Here is a 19,227-nt window from a genome sequence, read left to right as displayed (position 1 = left end):
AAATTTGGCAATTTAAAAACGAAGATTTAAAAAAAAAAACAATGAAATGTTTATAGCAACCCAATTCACAATAGCTAAACTATGGAACCATCCTAGGTATGTCCTTCAACAGATGAATGGATAAAGAAAATGATGCACAGTGGAATATTACTCAGCCATAAAGAAGAATGAAATTACGGTATTTGCTGGTAAATGGATGGAATTGGAGAATATCATGCTAAGTGAAATAAACCAATCCCAAAAAACCAAAAATTTGAATGTTCTCTCTGATATGCAGATGCTAATTCACAGTAAGGGAGTGGGGGCTAGGGAAGAATAGAAGTACTTTGGATTAGATAAAAGGAAATGGAGGGGGAATGGGAATAGGAAAGACAGAATGAATTGAACATTACTATCCTATATACATAGATGATTACATGACCAATGTAATTCTGTACCATGTACAACCAGATAAATGAGAAGTTTACTCCATATATGTGTAGCATGTCAGAGTACATTCTACTAACATGTATAACTAAAAAGAACAAATAAAAACTCTATAAAAATGAGTATTATGTGACAATATATATTTCTCTTTAGATGTTACATCTGTGGAGGCATAAAGGTACTTTCATTTCTTTCTCTTTTTTTTGGTACTGGGGATGGAATCCAGGGGTGCTTTACCATTGAATTACACACTTGGTCCTTTTTATTTTTTGAAAGGATCTCATTAAGTTACTGAAGGTCTCACTAAGTTGCTGAGGCTGGCCTTGAAATTGCAATCCTTCTGCCTTATCCTCCCAAGTTGCTGGGATTATAGTCATGCACCTCTGCACCTGGCTTCTTCCTTTCAATTCTTTTTTTTTTTTTTTTGGAGGCGGGTATACTTTATTATTTTTCTTATTGGTTCTTTTTAGTTATACATGACAGTAGAATTCATTTTGACATAATTATAAAAGCATGGAATATAATTTGTTCTAATTCAGTCTCCAGTTCTCCTCCCTTTCCTCTCCTCCCTCCCCTATTCCTTTTACTCTACTCTACTGATCTTTCTGCTATTTACTTAGTTTTTTAAAATTAATATCTTCTGGGTATACTTGATGGTGAGATTTGCTCTGGTGTATTCATATAGGTACATGGGAAAGTTATGTCATATTCATCTCACAGTCTTTCCTTTTCCCTCTCTCCCTTCCCTTCATTTTCCTTTGTCTACTCCACTGAACTTCTATTCTTCCCCCTACTCCCACTTATTTTGGGTTAGCTTCCACATATCAGAGAAAATATTCAATCTTTGGTTTTTTTGGAATTGGCTTATTTCACTTAGCATGATAGTCTCCAGATTCATCTATTTACCAGCAAATGTCATAATGTCATTCTTCTTTATGACTAATACTCTATTGTGTGTGTGTATATATATACACACACACATATATATATCTATCACATTTTCTTTATCCATTCATCTGTTGAAGGGTGCCTAGTTTAGCTTTATTGCTTGGCTGTTGTGAATTGTGCTTCTATATAAACATTGATTTGGCTGCATCACTGTAGTATGCAGATTTTAAATCCTTTTGGATATTTACTGAGGAGTGGAATTACTGGTTCATATGGTGGGTTCCATTCCTAGTTTTTTGAGCAATTTCCAAATTGCTTTTCAGATTGGTTGCACTAATTTGCAGTCCCACCAAGAATTTATGAGTGTACCTTTTCCCCACATCCTTGCCAACATTTATTTTTACTTGTATTCTTACTTAATAACTGCCATTCTGACTGGAGTGAGTTGAAATCTCAGTGTAGCGTTAACTTGCATTTCTCTAATTGCTAGAGACATTGAACATTTTTTCATGTATTTGTTATACCATTTGTGTTTCTTCTTTTGAGAAGTGTCTATTTCCCTTGCCCATATATTGATTGAATAATTTGTTTTTTAGGTGTTAAGCTTTTTGGGTTCTTTGTATATCCTGGGTATTAATGCCCTATCTCAGAAGCAGGTAGCAGAGATTTTCACCCATTCTGTTGACTCTCTCTTCACACTCTTGATCGTTTCCTCAACTGTAAAGAAGCTTTTAAATTTGATTTCATCCCATTTATTGATTTTTTTTTTTAAATTTTACTTCTTGAGCTTTCGGAGTCTAGTAAAGGAAGTCAGTTTTGAGCTGACATGTTGGAGTGTTGGGGTCTACATTTTCTTCTAGCAGGTGTAGGGTTTCTGCCTAGGTCTTTGATTTGAGTTTTGTGTAGGGCAAGAGATAGGGGTTAAATTTCATTCTACTACATACGGATTTCCAGTTTTCCGAGCAGTATTTGTTAAAAAGGTTATCTTTTCTCCAATGTATGTTTTTGGCACCTTTGTCTAATATGAGATAACTGTATCCATGTGGGTTTGTCTCTGTGTCTTCTGTTCTGTTCCATTGTACTTCATGCCTGTTTTGGTGCCATACCATACTGTTTTCGTTATTATAGCTCTGTAGTATAATTTAGGTCTGATATTGTGATGCCTCCTGCCTCACTTTTCTTGCTGATTGCTTTAGTATTCTGGGTCTCTTATTTTTCCAAATGAATTTCATAACTGCTTGGAATTTTGATGGAAATTGCATTGAATCTGTATAGCACTTTTGATAGTATGGCCATTTTGACAGTATTAATTCTGCCTATCCAAGAACATGGGAGGTCTTTCCATTGTCTTAGGTCTTTTTTAATTTCTTCTTTTCAGTTCTATAAATTTTCATTGTAGAGGTCCTTCACCTCTTTTGTTAGATTAATTCCCAAGTATTTTATTTACTTTCGAGGTTATTTTGAATGGGGTAGTTTTCTGATTTCTTTTTCAACTGATTTATCATAGAAGTACAGGAATGTAATTTATTTGTGGGTGTTGACATTGTATCCTGCTACTTTTCTGAATTTCAGTTCTTTTAAAGGCTTATGAAGTGGGACATGCATAAATTTAATAATAGTAAAAAAAAGCATAATCTTAGAAAGTTATAAGTGTAGATGACATCTTTCCATAGGTATTACTTTTTATGATTTTCAAATGTTTAGTTTCTCATTACCTATTTTTCTGTTTAAGTCTTCTAATTTTTTTTGCTGGTTGTCTAATAAGGCACTTGAGTGTTGATGGTTTTGAGTTTAATTAAAGGGTTATGGAAGATGATGTTAGTGGGTTTGTAACCACATTTAACTTTTTTTGCCCCTCATAAAGAATATCATGGGACACAGTTGGTAGAGTGCCTTGCATGCACTAGGCCCTGGGTTCAATCCCCAGCACTATTAAAAAAAAAAAAAAAAGAATCTCATGGAGAATTTTTCTGTACAAAATTTGTGATTCTTTTTATTTAATTTTTTAAAAATTGTAAACAAACGGGATACATGTTGTTTCTCTGCTTGTACATGGAGTAAAGGCATACTATTTGTGTAATCATAAATTTACATAGGGTAATGTTGTTTGATTCATTCTGTTATTTTTTTCCCTTCCCCCTACCTCTCCCACCCCTCTTTTCCCTCTATACAGTCCTTCCTTCCTCCATTTGTGATTCTTTTATAAAAAACTTTGAGGTTTTTCTTTCTTGGGTATTTTCATACTACTGACACTATAATTTATGGATAGCTGAAACTTGAATTTTCTCCACATGTAATTAAAATGTAAGTTGTTCATGCTTGGATTCCATCCTGTGACTGAATAAATAACCAGCTGCCCTCAGTGGCAGTTTATGGATTTTTAGAGCAGTGTCCAGACAGATGCTTTGATGGGGGTAGGGGATTAGAATCCCAGAGCTCCTTTATTCACAACATATTGGGAAACACAGCCTTTAATATGGTGTATATGGAATATAGCACAATTCAACTTTTAAAAGGTCTTTCTGGAACTGGGAGCTGCCAAGGGAAATGGTATTTTTAAAAATGTCACTTTTTAAAATTTTAATGAGAACTCTTATTTTCCTCGACATTTTATTATGACAATGTTCAAGCATATAGCAGTTAATATAATTTTACATTAACACCCACATATATATACTCATCAACATCTACAGTTTTTCAGAGATACAGTTTTTGTGATACAGCATTCACCAATTTTAAGTGTGTAGTGTAAGTAAATTTATTTGGCTATGCAAATGTCACTACAACCCTGTTTTAGACTAAGACTTTAATCACAAGTCAAAGTTCGTTTGTGCTCCTGGATAGCCAGTTCCCATTCTTACCCTCCAGCCTCATACCCAGCAGCTATTGCTTTCTCTTGCTGTATTGTGTCATTTTGTAGAAATTTCTTATAAATGGGATTGTATAATACTTGTCTTATATTTGGTTTCGTTCATTTAGCATGAAGTTTTTGATATTCATTTTACTGTTCCTTGTATCAACAGTTCTTTCTGCAAGTCTTTCTTTAAAAATCTTTTTATTTTGAAATAAACAGATTTATTAGAAGTTACAAAGTTGTATTAGTCAACTTCACATTACTATAATGAAATACCTCAGGCAGTTAACTTATAAAAAGATCTATTTTGGCTCACATTTCTGGAGTTTCCATTCCAAAATTAGGCAGTCCCTTTGCTTTGTGTCTCTGGCAGGGGTGCTACATCACAGCAGTAGTGCAGGGTAGAACAAACAGTTGAGCCAGAAAACTGAGAGAGACTGAGAATCAGGGGTCCCACAGTCTCCTTTGAGGGCAAATGCCCAGTGACCAGAGGGCCTCCCAGTAGGCACCAGCTCTTAAAGGTCCCCCTGCCTCCCAGTAGTGCCACCCTGGGGACCAAACCTTTCTCATATGAACCTTTGAGGGGAATACTCATCCAGACCACAGCACTAGTACAGAGAATTCCCCTGTACTCTTCACCCAGTTTTCCCCAACGCTTATGTCTTCTGAAAGGAAACAGGCATCTTTTTATAGAACACACAAGTTTCTTTTTAAAAAACAAGTCTCTTAAAAAACTTGGCAAATATGGCAATTTGGTACTTTCATTTTTTTTATTGGATTTCAAAGTAATTTTTTCTTCAACTGTCTTATACATTCTGGGCGTGGCGTTATTTAAAATAAGTTTTGGGATATTTAGTCATAGACTAAATATGAATGGTAAATGTGTATGTTAATGGATAATCAAAAGAGTTGATCATTGACCCTGTTCCATAGGCTCAGTGATGATCCAGCTTATGAATTCCCAGCCTTGCCTGAAAAAACTGTTAGGATTATAGGGATATTATTGACTTTCTCATAATGTCAGACCATATACAATTGGATATTTCTGTAGGAACTGATGGATATAAATGTGAAGGTTCAGCCATTTTTGTATGTTATTGCAGGTGTTTAAAATTTCACCACAGTGTTGACTTTGTTTGATTTTTAGAAACACACCCATCTGACTTTGTTTTGGGCTGAATAAAAAGAAAAACTAAGTTTAAAAATTTAAAGTCAACATTTTCTTGGTTAATTCTTTCAAACCTCAATAGGTTCTAAAATGTGCGGTGTTGCTTAATTTTCTCATAGTTGGCTTCCTGATGTATATTGATAAAATGAAAAATATGAGGACTGAGAGTATAGTTCAGTGGTAGAGTATTAGCCTAACATGCATGATGCCCTAAGTCTAATTCCCAGCACTGGTGGGGCAGCAGGTGGTGGGGGCAGGGAGAAAAGATAAAGATGATTTTAAAATTGGAAATTAATCTGTAATAGCAGTGTAATGGAAAAATATGTACATTAAAGTTACTCTGTTTAATATTTATGTTTAGCAACAATGTTGAAATGTTTGCAGTCAAAAAAAAAAAAAAACAGTAGATTGTAGAATAACATTTTGAGTAATTGGCTCAAGGAGCTGGAATACTTGTTATCTCATTAGTTTGGATTGGAAATAGTTTTGGTATTCCACAAGTCAAGATATTGGGTCTCTCCTTTTGCCCTGATAGTATATTTTGTGATTAATTGGTTTGTTGAAAAGTAAACTACAATACTGGGGATGATATTGACCAAAGTATATTGTTATATTGTGTGCATGTATAAATATGTAACAATAATTTCAACCATTACATACAATTATAATATACCAATAAAAACATTGTGGGGAAAAATGCAGAAAAAAATAAAAACCATTTTAAAGTGAAGAAACAAAAGTAAACTACAGTAGGAAAGGTATATTATTAGGAATCACTGGACTTTAGAATATAAATGTGCTCATTTGACATGGAAGCAAGGGACTCTAAATCTACTTAAATGTGATGGAAAGTAATTCCAGTCTACTGGTGAAACATAATAAGAGTATTGGGACAAGTAGTTGTGGAAGACCTTCGAACAGCTGGAAATTGGGAAATCCAGCAACAGGAAGCAGGGAGTCTCATTTAACTATTGGGAAGATATGGAGCATTATAGACTGTATTTTATTGTAAAAGATATATCATTATCTACATAGCAAGAAAATGTTTACTATTGAAGTGATTAAGAGAAGAGTAATAGAATTCAGTGCATAAGATCCGGTATAAATTTCCTTAAGTTAAAATTATACATATCACTATAGCTGAGCACAGCACAGAAATCCTAGTGATTCAGTAATATAAATGTAAATTAAAGCCTCAAAAGCCTGAAACATAAGAATGTTCTTTCAAATAATTATTGTGCTGAAAAGATATTGGAACTTCATTTAGAAAAATTACTAGAAAAAATAAGGACAATGAACAGTAGAGGTAAGAGTGTGGCCAACAAGATAAGTAGAGGTAAATTCATAGCATTAAGTATTTTATTGTCAAAAAGAAAACAAATCAAATGTTTAACTTAGAAAGTGGAACAAAGAAAACCTCAAACAGAAGTTGATAGAGAAAAATGAATGAGTGAACTGGAAAACAGACTTTTAGGACCTTCTTGTTAGTGGTCCTTACCAGCTCTTCTGAAATCTTCCTGGAATTTTATCTATAGTATTGTGTTGCAAAAGCAAAATGATGGCCATACAATTTTTCTCAGTTGACATGTCACTAACTCCTGATGTTTTAGCATTGGTTCTACATGAAATCTATTTGCTGTCTCTATTCTGGAAGTTCTATGCAATTTAATAAAAAAGAGATAAATAAAACAATAGAAACGGATAAAACAAAATTCTCCATTGCAGTTATAATTGAGTACTTGTAAAACACAAGAATATCAACTAAAAGACTTTAAGAATTCAGTGTTTTTTTAATAAAGCGTAAAGAAAGTCTTTTTCTATTAACTGAAAATATCTACTTAGAAAGGTGAAAAGGTGTGTGTTGGAGAGGAACTCTTATTTTTAGTAGCTGTTAAAAGTAATCAAAAGTAACTTTACTAAGAAACACTTAAGATGCTCCATAAGTATTTATTGAATCAATGAAAACCATATTACATCATAGACTTTAAAATTCTCAGTACAATTGATGGAAGTACCTTATTTCTGGATAGAAGATTAATTTTTTAAAGAGAAATGATGGAACTGTGGGACAAAATCAATAATCCTGCAACATAGATCTAGGATATCAAGGAACTCAAACTATAGGAAATGTCAGAAGTCAATAGAAAATAGAGGGAACATTGACTTATAAAATAAAAACAGAAAGTATCACCTCACATCAAAATCAATTTCAGATAGACTAAAAAGGGAAATGTAAAAAAGGAAAATCAAAAAGGAACAATGAAAGCAACAGAACTAAGACAATTTAATAATATTTAACTGGTGTTAATGATGTGGAAGGATTGGCTAAGCTGACAAGTACTAAGTAAAGGTTAAAAAAATGAAACTGTATATCTACCAAAACTTAGAAAAACTTGAAACATATTAAAGGCCTTCTTAAGAACAATTTAAAAAGAAAGAAAAACAAACAAACAAACAAGACAAGCAAAAACCCAAACAAATGGTCAACAAACATTTTTGGATTAAAAATACATATGGTAGTGGGGCATGGTGTTACACACCTGTTGTTGCAGCTCTGTGGAAGGTGGAGAGGGAAGGATTACGTGAGCCCTTGAGTTCAAGACCAGACTGGGCAACCCAGCAAGACTCAAGAAAAAAAAAAGGGGGTGGCGGTGGTGGTGTCAATTGTCCAGCAGCCAAAACGGACTGTTTCTCAAGTACTAGTTCAGTTTACTGATCAGTGTTACTGATGTTGCTTTTGAGAGATGGGCATTGTGCATTGTAAAACTAATGGGAACTGGGTGTGGTGGTGCATGCCTGTAATCCCAGCAGCTTGGGAGGCTGAGATAGGAGGATTGCAGGTTCAAGGACAGCCTCAGGAATTTAGCAAGGCCCTAAGCAACTTCTCAAGGACCTGTTTCAAAATAAGAAAGGACTAGGTACGTGGCTCAGTGGTTAAGAGCCCCTGGGTTAAATGTCTAGTACCAAACCAAACCAAACCAAAAAAAAAAAAAAAAGGGGGGGGGGCATTTTCTTTTAATTTTTTTTTTTAAATTAAAACTTCCAAATATTTAAGATGTAACTGCAGCTGATTTCCACTTTTTTTGGTGACATTTCAGGCTTACACCAGCCAGTTTGTATCCCTTGTGATGTTTGCCCTTATGATGTGTGATGACAGGATCTCCATGCAAGAGAGACGCAAAGAGATCATGCTTGGATTGAAACGGCTCCCTGGTACGAGGATATTCACATTTTAGTTTTGTTTTCTTTTTTTTTTTTAGAAAAAGTGTAAAGGGTTTATTTGGTCAAATGAAAATAATGCTCCAAGGTGCATGGAGTGGGTGGCTCTAAGAGAGGAAACAGCCTCGTGTCTTCTGTGTTGTGTATGGCCTGTTTGGGATCCTCCCATCCCATGAATTATTTATCTGGGGTGGTTACTGCAATTTCCTGCCATAGTTTAGTACACCTGCACCAATATTGCCATGTTGGAAATTTTTACAGCATAGACTGTATCCATTTCTCCAGATTGACAAGTTGCTATCTGACCACAAGAGGTGGTCCCTGAGCAGTGTATCAGCCAGTTGGGTGCCACACAGGGGCAGAGGCTGAATTTCTTTTCCCCAACTCCTTTGCTCATGTCTGTCTAACTCCTTATTTCCTTCTCAGGGACTCAGGACTCTAAAACCCTTCAGATTTGGGGTGTTGTATCACCTCTTTGTCTGCTTCCTGTTGGGTTTGAGCAATGATTCCTCGAGCCCAAGTTATTGCTAACCATCAAGGGGTTGGGATAATGAATTTTAGGGCTCTTTGCCTTACCCTAAGAGGAGGTGTTTGATGGAGGTAATACTCCAAGGTGTGTGGAGTAGGCTACTTCCAGGAGAGGAAACCTTACTTTTGTTTTCTAAGGGAGTGGTAGTGAGTGAAATTCTCTTATTACTGTTGAAGCTCTGGTTTGTAGCTACTTAGTTAATAAGAGCATTCTACTTTTACTCCCATGTATTAAAAAATCCCATACTGATAACACAAAAGAATAGAAATATTGGTCTTTTGTTAGTTGCTCCAATATAATATTGTTGTTTTATTTGTTTGTTCAGTTAATGATCCATTTCTCATAGATTATGCTAACATTTACTTCTTAACAGATTTGATTAAGGAAGTACTGAGCATGGATGATGAAATTCAGAAATTAGCAACAGAACTTTATCATCAGAAGTCAGTCCTGATAATGGGACGAGGCTATCATTATGCTACTTGTCTTGAAGGGGCACTGGTATGTTTCCTCATTTATAGTTAATTTCAGTCTGTTGACTCATGGACCTGGCATGTAGTCATACTTATTACTTTTTGCAGTGTCTTATGCATGCTAACTGAGCCCTCTATCACTGAATTATACCCTATCCTTGTCATACTTTCAGAATGAATGAATGAAATATGAACTTTTAAAAGGGCCCCTATATTAGTACCTTGTGGTTTGTTTACCCTGAGAATGTGTTACAGAACTTAATTCAAAAATAAAAAGCAAGAAGATATTTTAGCTTGTTAGCTGAAGTTTAGTGAGTAACTAGTATAAATTATTCAAATAGGAATAGAATATTAAGTTCTCTAGGTATGAAATTAAATTGTGATCAAACATGCAGCAAGTTACAGAGAAATATGATATGTTCATAATTACAACCTTAAAGAAGACCTGTGCATTTAAAAAATTCTAAATACTTGTTTTTAATATAGAAATAATGATGTTAAATTGTTAGCTATATTTAATACTGTTGGATAAATAGGCAGTGACTTAATGTCATCAGATGCTTTGTATAATAGTTACTTAAAGATAGAATTTTGAAAAATGGGCTGAAAGCTTGTTTGGTTATTTCTTATTAGAAAATCAAAGAAATTACTTATATGCACTCTGAAGGCATCCTTGCTGGTGAATTGAAACATGGTCCTCTGGCCTTGGTGGATAAGTTGATGCCTGTCATCATGATCATCATGAGAGATCACACTTACGCCAAATGTCAGAATGCTCTGCAGCAGGTAGTTGCTCGTCAGGTAAGGCAGAGGTGGCTGTGAGGGTACCTTGGGTATGTAAGAGTCATTACTAAAGCTTTTTTGAATTCTGTGATATTTAAAGTGATAGATGAATGCCAGATAGGTAACTTAAGAAATATATTTATACTTGTTAGTTTTGGAATACACAGCCTTTGAGATTTATGTGTAAGGAAAGAGATACTTAGAGTTTTGATGGGATGTATCTCATATTGGAGTTCTAGGCCAGAGGCCTGACACTGGGGGTCCCAACAGATCAGGTCTGGCCCCTCACTCATTCCAAAAAACAAATGGAAAAAATAATGATGAGAAACTGGAAAGAAACTTTAGTCAAGGACATAATTTACATGCGTTCTAATAAAGCCACATTGGGAAGGCAAGTGAGATCAAGCATCTCAGCCCTGTCTTCAGGGGTACTGACTTGAGCTTTAGGATTAAATAGAGGAGGAGTTGGGATAGGAGGTGCAAAATATGCATAATTAAGCAGTCTGGACCAAACTATAGTCTGTTGGATCATTATCTTAGTTCTGGTTCTGGGATGTGACCCCAGAAAATTCATTATCATCTTAGGTCTTGAGGGGGCAATCTCCATTATCTTTGAAGGGCTTTTTATCAGACCTGTGATCCTGGACTGGGGGCATTTTGGAAGTGATTGTTCCTACTTAAATGGGCAGTCTTATCATACCTGAGGTGATCTGTCTGCAAAGCTCTGTTGTTCATGAAAGGTATAGGGTAATAACCAAAGACTTCTCAACACTGCTTCAGTTGAATGGCCCTGCAAATCTCATAACAGCTTAGTTACTCTTAGTGTCTCTGTCTTTGAAAGGGGTAGATTACCAGCTTTAGATAAACATTGCTTAAATAATTAACATGCCTGTGTACAGAGTTGTGCAGCAATCTGACTTAAAGTTTAAGGTAATAAAGGAGACAGATACAAGATAAAGGGAGAAATGTCAGGCTTTCCCCTAATCTTATTTACCCATTGTTGCTGCATTTGTTGCTGCAAAAGCACCTTCTAATTCTCTGTTAAAATAATAAGCTTAGCCAAGACTAAAACTGATGCCTTGGTCTCCAAATTCTGTCATTTTTCAGTTTTTTTAAAAAATATTTTTAGTTATAGATGGATATAATATCTTTATTTTTTAAATTTATTTTTATGTGGTGCTGAGGATTGAACCCAGTGCTTCACACATGCCAGGCAAGTGCCCTGTCACTGAGCCACAACCCCAGCCTCTCATTTTTCAGTTTTAACATATCCTACTTCCTTTTAATTTCATATTCTTTTTTAAAAAATTATTTTTAAAAAATCATTTTTAGTTATAGATGGACACAATACCTTTATTTTATTTATTTTTTTATGTGGTGCTGAGGATGGAACCCAGTGCCTCACACATATTATTAGGTAAGTGCTCTACCATTGAGCCACAACCTCAATCCCTTAATATAATAGTCTTAAATGTTTATTTCACAAGAAACCTTAACATTTTAATGTTCATATTACGAATGCTGTACATAATGAAGTTTCTTTCACCACAGTTGGCTTTACATATAAATCCTCTAAGGTATTACTCCCTAAGCCCAGTGTAGTGGTAATAAACTTTAACTTCGAAGATAGACAGATCTGGATTCAAATTCTAAGTCTGAAAAAAACCCTCAAAAACAAACAAGCAAACAAACAAAAACCAAATACTAAGCCTGGAATTTCTTTCTTGTGTAAGCTTTAAAAAAATTACTGAATTCCACAAAACTTCTGTTTCTTCAACTGCCTAAGTGAGATTAATCAGACTTACTAGATATGACTTTGTGTTTAAATAAATCATGCAGTGCAAAATTTACACATTTTTGTCCAATAGCCCTTCATTTGCTTTCTAGTGACTGTATCTGTGTGTGTGTGTGTGTGTGTGTGTGTGTGTGTGTGTAATTTTATTCCCTAGGGGCGCCCTGTGGTGATTTGTGATAAGGAGGATACTGAGACCATTAAGAACACAAAAAGAACAATCAAGGTGCCACACTCAGTGGACTGCTTACAGGGTATTCTCAGTGTGATTCCTCTGCAGTTGCTAGCTTTCCACCTGGCTGTGCTGAGAGGCTATGATGTAAGTGACCCACCCCTGCGGAAGTATTGCAAAACTTGGATACATTCTGATACTTTTCATCCTAAATTTTTAACAATAACATTTGAAAAATCCATTGTATTTTCATGGTCCAATTTGTAAGTTTTAGAATCTTCCTACCCATAGAACTTGCAAGTACCTTGGAGGACCTTTAGGACTGGGTCTGTCCTTGGGAAACCTCTACTTATTTTCCTACAAAGAGTAGCAATTGGGATTTTGGATAGGGCAGTTTTTGGTTGTTTGGGACTCTCCCACATGTTGCGTGAGTTTCGCGTTCCTGGTCTCTCAATTATGGTGGCAACCTAAACATTCTGCTTTTGTATTTCTAGTGACCCCTGTGAGTGCTACCAGCTCTATAGAGGACCAGGGTAATTAAATCTTTCCATGTATGCTGGCACTTTTAAAAAATCTATTCCTACTAGGTCATTTTTTTTCAAGACATATTTCTTATCTAATTATTATTATTTTGAAACTACGTTGCCCAGGGTGGCCTTGAACTCCTGGGCTTAACTAAACCTGCCATCTCAGCCTCTTGAGGGGTTGGGACTACAGGCATGCCACCAAACCCAACTCTAAACAAAAATAGTTTTCTTACAGCAAATCCCTTTCCCTCAATCCTTATAATCTCTAAACTCTTGCCTTTTTTTTTTTTTTTTTTTTTTTTTCCTGTTTTCTTTTGATAGGTTGATTTTCCACGGAATCTTGCGAAATCTGTAACCGTTGAGTAAAAAGCGTCTGAAACTTTGGAAGATTAAACAACAGAAGTCACCTTTTGTCCTTTTGTATTTAAAGCATTGATTTAAGATATCACTCCCCTGGAAGCCTTTTTTTTTTTTTTTTAAGTAAATCCTTATTTATATATCAGTTATAATTATTCCACTCAATTTGTGATTTTTGTGAAATTGCTTCTTATATTTTTCCAGTAAAATGTAGGGGAGTTTGAATAATGAAATCTACATTGGAATCTGTATCAGAGAGATTTTAGCTGTCGTTTTCTTTAAAGAATGCTGGGTGTTGAATTTCTGGGCCCTCTGCTTCAATTGAGAGGATTGTATATTTTAAAAAATAATTGGCATTTATTTTACCATGCATTTATTCATTTAGACCAGTCATAGAGTTGTGCATTTATTTGGGATTTCTAAATTCAGTGGCAGTGTATGCTAACACTTGGACATTTATTGAAGGTTTTACTGTATATATAAACAGAAGATGCTGTGATTTATTTCAAAACTTATTTCTATTTTGATTTTAAATCAAACCGTAATACTTAAAGACTTAACACTTTCCTTAATGGGATTTGTATCTAAGGTCAATTAACCTTAGTTCTCATACTTATCCGTTATCTGTAGGTGGAAATAATTTAGGAAGCAGAATATTAGAGTAGTGCATTGGTGTTCACCAGTGCACTTATAGAACACATGCACAATTTTATAGCACAAACTTTAAATTTGAATTGCTTTGGACAACTGATGATGTGATTTTAAATTTGAAGATGGAATATTGGTTATCCTCCTTGTTTTTTCATCTAAAAGAAAATTTTCATTTCCTTGTGTCTGTAGTCTTTTATTTTTAAAGTAACTGTTGAATGACATTGTATCTTGTTCTTGAAATCACAACAGAGCTGCTGTCAAATGTTTCAGATTGTCAATATGAATATATTCAATATTATTTTCAACTTTGTCCCATGGAAGAATTTCCTTCAGTTAGTTTTGACTTTCTTCACTGCCTTGTTGCATAAAACTAATATACCCTTAGTGCCAGTTTGGAAGTTCTCTGAAATTGCATAGAAGATTTTCAGGTCTTTGACTCTAAATGGGTATGGTAGGCTAGGCTCTGAAAAATTATATGCTTCATACTGATATTAGTGAAGAATGGCTTCATATTTAGTATTCCTAGATATTTTTCCTCTGTATTTTCTGTTTTACCTCTGAAATTTATTTAGGAATGAAGATGATGTAAATAAAGTGATGGTAAGATTTCTGCAATTGGTTAGGGTCAGAAATGGAAGTTGACATTTTGGGTTAAAATATTTAAAGTAGAATATTAGTTAGATACCCCAAAAATGTGAGTAATGTTTGTTTGTTTGTTTGTTTTTTCACAGAGCTTTTGGGTTAGATATTGGGGGCTATAGGAGAGTGTTTATGTTTTAGTTAAGTTCTTTTAAAAGTACTCACTTTTTAAATTGTGAAGGTGAAATATTTAGTATAATTTCTATTAAGTTCTGTCTTTTTTGTTTTGAACTTCTTGGTGTTAAGAATTTTGGATAGCTATTGCTATAAGAGAAGTATAGAACTCTGCTTGTGCATGATGGGTAGAGAAAGAAATGGAGTATTTTGAGGTAATTTGGAAGGAATCATTGATGGAGACTAGAGACCTCATTGTTTTTAAAAACAAGGTCACTATTCACATCATATATATATATATGTATATATACACACACACATATATATCGTTGCTATAGCTCTATTTACTTAACTTTGTTTATAAGATTATTTTGTGTAAGCCTGCTAGTTTTAGTATGTGTCTTATATCATTTCTTACATTTGGTACGACAGCATTTGACACACATGATGTGTGGGTTTGCAGCATTTCTTAAATTATTTTATTGACAGGTAATTATTGTGCATTGTTATGGGGTGCAGTGTGATGTTTTGGTACATTGTAAAATGATTAACTCAGAATACTTAGATTATCTATCATCTCAAACATGTATAATTTCTTTGTGATAAGAACAATCAGAGTGGTCTTTTCTAGCTATTTTGAATTATACAATTTGGTACTGTTGGCTCTTATCACCCTTCTATGTAATAGAATTCCAGAACTTACTTCTATCTGGCTGTGATTTATACTGTTTAACCAATCTCCTTTTTCATACACACATACTCCAAGCTAGGGTAAGTTCTAAACTGAATATCAAAAACCAAGTTGAAGGATGAAGTGGTATTTTCTAAACAAACATGATTTTTCCCCCTTTTCTCTCTTGCGCTCTACCCCATTTAATGTAGTGATTTTTAAATGTTTGTATAAATTAATTTTTAACCTAAAAAAGGTCTTACAGTAGGCAAACATAGATAAGTGAGCATACCCAGTTAAAGCTGATGTAATGTAGACTACAAAACTCTGGTTATTCAAAAAAAGATATTCTACAAAAGGAGTTCTTTATATAAAAAGTTTTTCCTTGTAGTACATTTAAAGTTTAAATTCACTCATAGGTCCTTTCCTGTGGGCCTTTTTTAGTCAGGGGACGTGTAGCATCTAACACATGATCCAGTAAGTGATTATTACTTTGAAATCAACTTTTCTACTTTAAAAATCACATATGCCATAGGATAAAGATAAGAGAAAAAAATTGTCAGCTCTTTTTAGTTTGTTATAACAATGTCAATATTTTTTTTTTTTAATGACTACCTATTGTGAGCTGTGCTGGGCATTGAAAATTACATCTATCTTCTCAAGCAATATCTGTTTGTCCCCAGGTGGACTTGTCACTGGAGAAGACTAGTTTTGTTGAAAGGCACAGGATGCTATGAGTTGAGTGAATTTGTTTACTTAAATAATGGTCCAAGTTTGGGGGCATATCATACATCATGTTCATAAGAAGCGAAGTGCTTGTGCAGAGTGAACTGTGATCACAGGCTATGAACAATGTGTAGTCATTAGTACACAGGCAAAAACAGTTAAGTGCTCCTGCTCCTCAGAGGGAACTGACACAGGGTACAGTGCAGATGGGTTGTTGGTTGAGAGCTAATAGAAACATTTCTCTTCAGAAAGCTTTCTTAGGTTGTTTCTTAGATACTGTGTTCTTTTAAATCCAGGTCTCTTGTCCTGAATGAGTTCTGAGGATGGGAGGAAAGGAGCCTATTTTGGGCTCATTGGTAAAATTTCTCTGACATTTATTTCATTACTCTTCAAAGAAGGAAAACCAGCTAAAGTGTTTATTTTAACAAACATTTTAAGTCCTTTGGGATCCGCTTTTTCTCTTTATCTTTTTTTTATAAATAGGATATTCTATAGCAATAAAAGAGAAAGACTAATGTTAGTTACCTAGTTATTGAATGCTACAACTTAAGTGATTTTTCTAAAAAAAGCACAAAGTCATTGAAAAGTATTTATTGAAAAATAATTCATAGTTCACATTGAATTTGTGAAGGCCAAAGAAATTGAAGAGAATGATAAAGATATTTCATTTTGTGAAATCCACATATTTAGTAAATTTTATGTACAAGAATTCCAGGCAGTGTTTTATCCACAGAAACAGATTTCAATTTTTACTGTTAAGAATCTCAAGTGTAGAGGTTTTAACAATAAATCTGTTTTTACCCACTGTATTTCAAGATTGTTAATATATATTTCAGTTATCTTCCTAGCTTGATAAATTTAAACATATCTTCAGATAAAGACAGTAAGACTGATCTTATTAGCTTCAAACCAATAATATCCAGGGTTAAAATTATAGTGAGCTAGAAAGAATGTTAAGTTATGCCATATTAACTTGTAAGTCTGTAATAACTTCATGTGAAAATGTTATATAATACATGATAACTAATGGTTAATGAAAACATCTTAGAAATTCTCAAATTACCTTGCTTTCTATACTAGTTTTCAGAATGAATATAGAAGTGATCCTGTTAGCTTTTTGGATGTTCTGTGGTTGAATGTGTTTTTGCCTAAATAAAACTTTTGGTATTTGTTTAAATTATACTTCTTGTGAGGGGGATGGGTTAGAATCGTTCTTGCTTTGTTTCAGTTTTGTGTTCTTTGAAATGAATGTTTAGTTTTCTGAGCCAGTTGGTCATTTCATCTTCATGACTCGTATTTCAGCAACTCTAAGCTGGGACTGTGAATAGATTACCAAAAAGTTGCTGAGAATTTAATTTTGAAGCAATCTGCCAATATTTGAAGCATATACATGTATGTAATTGTTTTAAAAATTGTACTGTACTAAGAAATGTAGGCATTGTTTTACTTTAGTTGTAAGTAAACATTTGTGATGCTAAAAGTTTACTCATTAACTTTTAAAAATAAGAAATGATTGCATAAATATCATCAAAAGCCACATTTTTCTATCCAAACTTCCCAATTGTTTTAAAAAGCATCATTAGATAAAACAAAGTCTGTATACTCTTCCTGATATCACACTCCATAAATAATACACTTTCTCAAGTCACTTTAAATTTTTTGCAGTAAACTGTTGTTTGTTGCAAATTTTCAGGATTTGTAGTAATCAGAAATTTTGAGTGAATTGATAGTTGCAAAGTAAGGATATATAAGGAAAATGAGTGACAAGACAATCTCAAGTTTCTGTAGTATCTGTCAATCTGTTAATTATAGAACAAAGATTCCCTTTACAGAATTCTTTTTTTTTTTTTTTTGTGGTGCTGAGGATTGAACTCAGGGCCTGGTGCTTGTGAGGCAAGCACTCTAACAACTGAGCTACATCCCCAACCCTACAGAATTCTTTTATATCCAGCAAGCTGGATGCTTTCCCCAGTGCTCACAGCACTTGTGTTTCACAGGAGATTGCAAAACCGGGGTGGTTTGAATGAACAGATATGTGGAGTCTGTGAATTCTCCCTCCTCCTCCCTTCTCTCGCTCTCATTTTGTAAAACCTAACTTGCCTCATCAGCATGAATCATTTTTTTCAAAGGACTACCCTGTTGACATAAAATTCAGCTTTACTTCTATGTGAACAATTTTCTTTCAGTTCTTCTCAGTTGACTATCAGTATTTACTGAGACTTTACTGAAGGCCCAGAAGTAATTTCTCTAAAAATTAACAGGGCACTTTTCATTAAATTGCATTTGGAGGAAAAATAATTCTTTAACTTTTTTGGATGAAGGAAAAAGTAAAGGCTAAGTTTCAATCATCTGAAGGTAAACATGCTTCTTTCATTTTTTAAGATAATATAGGAGCTTTATTAACCTTATGAGCATCCTGGAAATAGAAACTAACCTTGTGCTAAAGCACAGAAGAGTTACCAGAACAAGTCATTTAATCAGCTGACTCCTTCCCAGGTGCTATATCTGTGATGTGTTCATCATTCTCTTTTTGGTGAGCATGTATGCAGTAGATTATTTCCAAGATTGAGAGGTACTTTGTGAACTTATGTTAACATGCTTCATTGACTTGAATTCCAAGGTTCACTAATATATTTTCTAGTAGAGACTGCTGCTACTTATTCATATTTTCCTTTTTACAGGAGATTTTGAATATGAACTTTGGGTGTATAATTGAAAATATGAAATAAAAAATGGAGCTTTTTAAACAATTAGAGAAGTGCCCTCTGGATAGAATTTTGTTCCCATTCACTTATCATTCTGCCTCTGTTTGTATAAACTTAAAAAAAAAAAAAGACTCTTTACACTAGTTTGAATAAAAACAAGTGGTGTTATTTCCATGTTTTTAATTTATGCAGTATACCAAGTGATTTAGAAGCTTCCAACAATTAAAAAACCAGAGCTACCACATATGAATTTTATCTTGGAACTCATAAACATGTAAAAACTTTAACAGCTCTTTGCATACTTGGGATCTTTAGGAGTTGATTTTTATCTCTGTCACTCAGCTTTGTATGTATTGAGATGGAGATAAATACAGTGAGATCATGGGAGGAAAATTGCCAGAATTCCAAAGCATGATATTCATGGAGAATTTCAGATATATTATACCTAAAAGGCAAACAGTAACTAATTAACCCTTTTGTTCTTAACTTACACACTCTTCATTTGTGAGGCCTAAAGGTTGCTATTCATTAATT

General features: G+C 34.1%; 1 protein-coding gene across 2 annotated transcripts in view; it reads left to right on the top strand.

The window, feature by feature from the left end:
* The window catches only part of Gfpt1 (glutamine--fructose-6-phosphate transaminase 1), a 64,565-nt gene extending 45,676 nt beyond the window's left edge, over window positions 1–18,889 (top strand). For both annotated transcript variants that reach the window (XM_047522677.1, XM_047522675.1), the window contains 5 exons: window positions 8,435–8,549; window positions 9,458–9,585; window positions 10,191–10,358; window positions 12,290–12,451; window positions 13,153–18,889. In XM_047522677.1, coding sequence (XP_047378633.1) covers window positions 8,435–8,549; window positions 9,458–9,585; window positions 10,191–10,358; window positions 12,290–12,451; window positions 13,153–13,197 — 618 coding nt within the window. In that variant the 3' untranslated portion in view covers window positions 13,198–18,889. The remainder of the gene's footprint in view (window positions 1–8,434; window positions 8,550–9,457; window positions 9,586–10,190; window positions 10,359–12,289; window positions 12,452–13,152) is intronic.
* The last annotated feature ends 338 nt before the right edge of the window (window positions 18,890–19,227 follow it).

Source organism: Sciurus carolinensis, chromosome 13 (assembly GCF_902686445.1).
Source record: "Sciurus carolinensis chromosome 13, mSciCar1.2, whole genome shotgun sequence".
In the NCBI taxonomy this organism is placed as follows: Eukaryota; Metazoa; Chordata; class Mammalia; order Rodentia; family Sciuridae; genus Sciurus; species Sciurus carolinensis.
Note: the sequence above shows the minus strand (reverse complement) of the source record. Positions and strands in the feature narration are given on the sequence as shown.